Source organism: Hemisphaericaspora subhashii (assembly GCF_019202705.1).
Source record: "Hemisphaericaspora subhashii strain CBS 10753 chromosome Unknown scaffold223, whole genome shotgun sequence".
Lineage (NCBI taxonomy): Eukaryota > Fungi > Ascomycota > Pichiomycetes > Serinales > Debaryomycetaceae > Hemisphaericaspora > Hemisphaericaspora subhashii.
In genome coordinates, this window is record NW_026057490.1 from 1 (window position 1) to 7,632 (window position 7,632).

The 7,632-nt window shown below is 34.7% G+C and overlaps 3 protein-coding genes across 3 annotated transcripts; 1 reads left to right on the plus strand and 2 right to left on the minus strand. All coding sequences in view use genetic code 12, as the record gives it.

The window, feature by feature from the left end:
- Positions 1 to 1,042, minus strand: J8A68_006153 (uncharacterized protein; the record flags this gene model as incomplete). Its single annotated transcript, XM_049410293.1, has 1 exon — positions 1 to 1,042. A coding segment is annotated over one exon (1,042 nt), but the record flags the coding sequence as incomplete, so codon positions are not given.
- A 1,539-nt stretch (positions 1,043 to 2,581) lies between these two features.
- On the minus strand, positions 2,582 to 4,687 carry J8A68_006154 (uncharacterized protein; the record flags this gene model as incomplete). The annotated part of the gene is made up of 2 exons (XM_049410294.1): positions 2,582 to 2,948; positions 3,024 to 4,687. The coding sequence occupies 2 exons, from the start codon at positions 4,685 to 4,687 to the stop codon at positions 2,582 to 2,584; spliced, it is 2,031 nt and encodes a 676-aa protein (XP_049260572.1).
- A 738-nt stretch (positions 4,688 to 5,425) lies between these two features.
- On the plus strand, positions 5,426 to 7,632 carry J8A68_006155 (uncharacterized protein; the record flags this gene model as incomplete). Its single annotated transcript, XM_049410295.1, has 2 exons — positions 5,426 to 6,518; positions 6,600 to 7,632. Coding segments are annotated over 2 exons (2,126 nt in total), but the record flags the coding sequence as incomplete, so codon positions are not given.

Sequence of the window (7,632 nt, forward strand, 5' to 3'; positions counted from 1 at the left end):
AAGCTCGTAATAAGTGGATTAAATTAACGGTAGTATCTACGTCAGATTCAGGGATTGTTAACACTATTCCTCTTCCATTAGTGGCTTCCTTAAACTCTTTTAAGAATGACTCACGGGATCTTTTAGCTTTCTCTTGTTTGTTGAGGGTTTTCATGTTTGGTGGTTGATAGAATTTACTTCCTGTCCAATGCTCATATACAGGGTAATCAAATGATAACCAAGGATATACTCTATGTTCAAATAAACTTCCATCATCTCCAACATTAGTTCTATCCTCGCTTTCTGTGGATGCGAAATTACCAGTACTACCTGCCAGGTTTAATACCTTCTTTTGATGACTGATATGACGCTTGACCAGCGCAGTTTGAGTATTATTATTGTCTGTGACGTAACATTTATTAAATATACGGAATACGGAAACCCAATTTGTGAAAGTACGTTCCACTTGCTTATTCCATATCCCCTTGTATTCTTTCTTTATTTTCTCTTCTATCTCATCCTTCTGTTTTTCTTCAACTGCTTCGGTCTCTTCTTCCTGTTGGTTTCTCAATTCTTCAAGTCTAGCTTGTTTAAAATCTCGAAATTTATCAGTATCATAATTCACTCTCCAGTTTCTATGAATATCATAATACCAATTTGTATCATTAATTAATAAATTTTTGAAAAATAACTGGCAACGCTCATGAAAATCTAAGTTGCCTAATACTGAGCTTATTGAATGATGATTAAATATTTGTTCATATACCCCAGAAGTTATTTCATCTATTTCTCGTAAATCATTATATTCCGTAGATAGCTTTAAATATACAGGATCCGTAGTATAATCTGTAACAGCTACACCTTCAGGGTTTGTGGTAAATGCATTTTGTCGTTGAATGTCGTGTACTGGTTGCTGCGAATTAGGAAGAAGATGAATATATCCTCCTTTCAGTATAAAATATGTAATGGTTAATAACCATATTGTTATGGGGATGAAGATTAATCTAAATCTTTTGCGAACAGGGTTGATCTTAAATGGGAAGTTGTTGACGGAGAAGATCATTGGGAATTGGTGGTGGAAACAAAAAGTATTTCTAGTGAAGTTGATTTAAAGGATTAAATGATATAAAATTCAAAGATATAAATGAGTTTTTAAATAAAATGTGTTAACAGGGGGGGGGGGAGTTTAAGATGTCTGTGTGATTAAGCAAAAAAGAATTTGCAGCCAAGTCGCGTTTGACTAAATCAATGACGTAATTTTTAATTCTTTATTTTTTTTGATAATTAGAGATCACGTGGTAAGTTATATGTAGGAATAAAATAAACTTAAAAGTAATTAAAAATTATAAAAGAAGAAAAGTTATGTAAACTATTTCAACATTTAGGAGCAGATTCATCCCCTTTTATAGTTCTCCAAGTAAGTACAATTGTACAACTGCTATTGTCTGAATATATATTGTCTGAATATCGGGGGGTTGGCACAACGCATTTCGTAAACCTTCAGACATAGATACAATTCGTCGATTGAACCTTGGACATTGGACACATTACAAACGTGGAGATATACTCTGGGAACTATGCGGACAGTCGATTAAAGGAATCAATTTTGTGAATCACAAATTAGTGTTATGTCCAGTAACCAAGCAGATATGGCAAAAATTTGGCCCACAAACAAAAGGACTAAAATTAAGCACGCTTATATGTAACATTCAATTAACCAATAAAGAGATCATTTCCATCGACGGCTTTCTAAAAGCAAATGACCATTTTAGAAAAGTCCGACGACGAATCAGACTGAGGGAACCGCCCTCAGATGATGAGTTTAAAGGATGGGTTCAATATTACAAAACGTACTTGGTAAATTCAAATTTTTAACCCCCAAAAAAAAAATTTAATAAAGGGGGTTTTAGTCTTGTAGTTTCCCTCCATAGAACAGTTTTTATTATTTAATTATGTATAGAAATAATATTTAGTTTATTTTAATTAATAAATATTATGCTGTGTTTTGAAAAAAAAAACCCCTTGGTTTAAAAATATATTATCTCTGATAAAAGCAACCAAGGGGGTGCTCTTCTCAGATCTTTTGCTTATACAAATATAAATAATAATTTGGAATGATATGGGAGCTCTTCTTATTTGTTCTTAGAACTCCAGTTCTTATATTAGTATTAGGGTTCCTATATAACTAATAAAACAAAATCTATTGTAATTAATGAATTAACTAAGATTCTAACAATTTTTAATCAACGATCAAAATGGAAGGTATGGCAAACGGTGATAAGCTTGTTACTTATTTTTTTTTTTTTTTCTTTAAACGGTATCGATTAAATTATACACTAAAATGAAAAATCGAGATTTTTGTACCCTACAAGCTAAAGTGGCCGCCTAAAACGCGGCCCACCACTCACTGTTGAGTGAAAGGGTTGAGTGAAGGAAAAAATTTAATAAGAACAAATGAATTAATACACAATAAAAAACTAATATAACAATAAACACTAACAAAAATGACAACAAACAGTAACAAATATCTAAGGTGAGAATATTTCAGGATAAACTTCATTCTGAGTCTTTAACAAAAATGACAACAAACAGTAACAAATATCTAAGGTGAGAATATTTCAGGATAAACTTCATTCTGAGTCTTTCTCTTGTTCTCGCCTAAAAACACGTGCAAATTAGAGGCTTTAGTAACCCTTGAAAGTGCAACATATAATTGACCGTGAGAAAAAGCTTCTGAAGATAAATCCAAGCCAACTCTAGTTAAAGATTGCCCCTGGGACTTGTTAATTGTACCCTTATGCATATATTTGTGAAGGTACTTGATAGCGGTAGTGTTGTTGCAAATTTCAACATTAACATGAGCATTCAATAATAAAGTCAAGGCAGGGCTATACGGAACTACCCAATTTGCACCAACAGTCATAGGAAGACGATTAACAATGACAGTTGTAGTAGGAGATGATCGTGTTCTTTTGTATACGGGGTAACCATGTTCATTAATGATAGTCCTTTCTTGATATTCTTTTGGAAAATGATGTCAACACAGGCGTGTCCCATTAGAAAATCTCATACAGCTCGCATTAGTATTATGGTCACCACATGGAGAATGAATAAGAGAAGATGCAACAATGTCAAACAACTCTTGAACAAAAACCGACGCATCAGGTAATTCGGCATTAATGACTTGATCTAAAACATAGGGATCATTCAAATTGTCTTTTGCTTCTTTGGATAGGTAAACCAATAGATGAATATGAGGCAATCCTCGTTTCTGGTATTCCATTGTCCATGTAAAGCCTGTACATTTACCAAAAAAATCTAAAGTAATTAGGTCAAGCATTATTTTAAATTTCTGATTAAAGACCCGACAAACTAAATCTGGCCCATCTGAAGGAACTTGACCCGGCAACAATTCTCTCTTGATCTCTTCCCAATGAGGATTGGCGGTAAAAGTAATGAACAAAGACGGATGTCCAAGATATCTACATATAGCCATGGCATCCTGACATTTCTCGTGCATAAACCTAGGGGATCCAATTATACTTGATGGAAGAATGATTTTATGACCAACTTCAGACATATCAGCATCTGACACCAAAGCATCTTGAACTCCGTGTAGAAGATCTATACGAAATTTCGATTGGTTATTCCGAATGTAGGCAAGCTGGTTTTGTTCAATCTCAGCCCATGCAGTAACCAAAAACTCCTGGAATAACCTTTGAGATCTAAAAAGATGGTCAGTAGAATTTGGGCGAAGATATAAATGATACCTATACCAACTGCATTGGGACAACCTACCATCATCGGTCAATTTTAAACCTGGATGCCAACCTCTATAACCCGAAGGAAATAGTAAAACATAACGTAATGGCAAGAATGCAGGATGTGTACAGTTGATAATTTGTTTTTGAGAACTCTGTAATGTAAGAATAATATTAGCAGATTGATAAGAAGTGGCGCTCATATCGATTAACATTGAAACCTCATCAGACACTGGCAAATTGTAAGTATTTGGATCGGTACCATTTCTATAGACCAATCTCATGTTTGCAGGAATGATAACTGACAGCTCAGGATTATCTTTCATTGCCTGATATGCAGTTTTATACATTCCAACAAAAGGATTTTCCAGATGAATGATCTCAGATAATTGAGTAATTATTTCTCTGTCAAGTCCGTAGCGAAGATCATCAGCCGTCCTAATACGTGCATCAGCTGCATCTTGTGGATCATAAACCATTAATTGGGCGTAATCTGGAGTTGTTCCCAACGTAGGATCCATTGGACCGTGAAATTGATAAAAGGCATCAAGTAACATAAAAGGAGCAAAACCTTGGTTGGGATTTTGATTTGTTCGAGTGGAGGTAAAGGTGAAAAGTCTATTATACATACGAATTTTCAGTCTAAAATTCTTCTCGATGGGAGAAAGACCCTCAAATAATTGTTTAAGGAATGGAGGAGGTTCTTCAAAATCAGGAAGTTTAATTCGACCCTGTTTACAGCAGTTGGAATATTTTGAACTACCTGTTGATAATTCATCTCTCCAGTGTAAAGCACCACAATAAGGGCATTCAGCACCCATTACACCTAGTCTTATAGGGGTAATTTCATGAAAACGCAGAATAAACCCTAAAGGAACAGCATCATTTTCATTAGGCAACACTTCATTTTGTTGATGACGCTGGAAATCTTGACATTTCTTGACCATGACAGAACCACTAGAAATGGAAATAAAACATTCAATATTTAATTCTTGATAGCAGAACAGACATTTTTGAGAAGACCTTAAAGTATGGTCTGAAGGCAACTCTGGGTTTAAGCACCAAATACATTTTCTAGTTATTCTGGAGTAATCTTTAGTTAGAAAGTTTGCAAAAGGTAAAGAACGATCGAATCGGTTGCAATTCAAAATAGAACAATTGTTATAATATAGTATTAAGAAAAGATGGATAAGTGGACGTAGAGGAGAATTTTTTTAAAAAATGAAGGATAAGTGGACGTAGAGGGCAACAGGAGAATGTTGTAACATCCCAAGTGTAAACAAAAAGTGTAAATGTAAACAAACACGAAGGAAAAAAATTTAGGTTTTTTCTTGTCTAAAAGGGAAAAATAGTCATGTGACCATCACGTTCTGATCTGAAATGCATGTAGCACGTTAGTGGTATATGCAGTCTCTGTGTTACCGGAATTCTGGATAGGTTCCGGGTAACTCTAGAGAGAGAAAATTCTTTCTCTCTCGTCGACGATCCCTCGTCGACACTGTATATAGATTATTTAGTAATCTCCTAACAGGGGAATGTAAGGGTTGGAGGGTAGGCTTTTTAATATACATTTATTATTTATTAAGTAGTGACTTACATAGTTACTAAATCAGATTAGAAGTCAAACGTTATACCAAGCTACAAGGCAAATTAGAGAATTAGAATTAGTTAATTAATTATTAAACATGGGTGAAGAGCAACAACAAAATCCATCAAACCAACAACCACCAGATCAACAAAATCAAGCAGATCAACCACCAAGACTTGCAGCACTTCAACTTTCAAAGGTTGATAGAGATGATTTCTGTAGAATCACTGAACAAGGAAAGATTGCAAAGTTTATTGACGATCAAGTTGGTCAGGCATTTAAAGCTATCCCAGAATTTTCAGATAGCAAAGCCAGTGAATTCAAAAAGGGTGTTGAGGAAGCCATGAGTATAATCCCAGGTCTTGCTGATTACTTTATGAACCCTGATAAGTATGAATCAACTTACAAGAATGTACCTGGTCTTTATTTACATCCTACAGATGTTAAATTGAACGCTCTTCATCTCCAAATGGTGGACAATCAGTTTTTCGTTCGCATCACGAATGAAAACAAATTCAATATTCATCTTTTATTGAAGAACAACAATGAACGTTACAAAATGAAGGATTTATTAGAATTTTTAGAAGTTACTCAAAGTACCAATGTCATCGATGATTTCAACACGAAATTAGCCGCTCATGCTACTTTATTGTTCGGGGATGAAAGCACTTTATTTGGTGCAGAATATAATTTAGCAAAAGAAGAATGCAACGGTTCTTCCGATATGGGCAATTTCATCATAATGATGGATCCTATGTATGTCTTGACTTATGATAGATGTCGTAAGAAAAGTGCAAACTTGGCATACATCTACAGTGAAATCTTGTACGAAACCTACAAGAAATGGGTTGATCATTGGAAAACAAGTGAACAACAAACAAATCTTCGCCACGTCAACTACACCTTCCATTGGCCAACCATGATCGAATTAAGAACGACCATTAGACGTCATAAGGATTTTGATCCCAAACTTGAAATTAACACCAAAAACATTAATTCAGTTACTTCTTCTAAGAACAATAATAGAGGAAACCGTGGAAACAATGCTACCAAGGGTAAGAAAGGTGGTAACGGTGGAAACAATGGTAATGGTGGTAATAATGGAAATGGTGGTCATGGAGGTAAAGGTGGTAAAGGTGGTAAAGGTGGTTATTTTAACAAAAAGAAGAAAGGTCAAGATGACAAGACTGGTCCAACGCCTAAAAAGCATAAGAAAGATCATTCTGAAGATTCCAATGGGGATCTGATGGATATCGACCAATAAGGGCCAGGTAGTCGACACGAACTTACCACTTGTGTTGACAAAACCACCAAGAATAAGGTGAAACGTATTGATTTGAAAAAAAATAAAATCAATTTGATCTATGTACTGAAAATCCTACAATTCAAGCAACTGAAACTTAAATTCAAGAAATCACACTTGGTTTATGATAGTGGTTGTACTTCGACAGTTATTGGTAATATGGATATATTGGATGATTTTGATAAAGATGATATTGATGAATTTAGACTACCAAATAATCAAGCGGTACACTCGAAAGGAAGTGGAATACTCAACATTCGTGTCAACGGTTCCGACATTAAATTAAAGGCCTCATACATTCCCCTGTTGAATCATAATTTAGTTTCTATAGACGACCTTTATAGATTAGGCTATAATACATTATTCAGCAATTTAGTAACATTAATTAATGTAGCCACAGGCAAGAAATACAATGTTGGATCAAGATGTAAATCAAGTAGATTATTAGTCGGACCGTTGCGCGGAAATTTTTCAAAAGAGAAATCACAAGAAGAATTATTTGATGATTTTTCATGGGTATTCAATATATCATCACCAAGAATCAGTAACATAGAATCAAACATCCCCATAAATGAAGGTAATACAACCACTGGCGTATCTATTGCGGGTCAACAAGGCAATTCAACGACTTCCAATGAGAATGTGAAAAAGAGGAAGAAAGATTTCAAATATCCACAAGCTTTGAAGAATCAGTTAATCCCTGAACATTATCATAATTCACCATGGTATTATTATCATCTTAATTGCAATCATTTGTCACCTGCTAAGATGAAGGCTAATGTGAGGAAATATAAGTTGAAGATCCCAGTAGATTCCGAGTCAACCAGATTAATCAAAGAGTGTCGAATTTGTTTAGTGGTTAATAGTCAGCAAATTCCACATAATCTCACTACTCAACGTCCTCCAGTTCGTCGTCTTGACAGAGTTAGTTCTGACACAATTGGTCCATTTCAATTATCTGGAAGAAAGATGTATATTACAACTTTAATTGATCATCAATC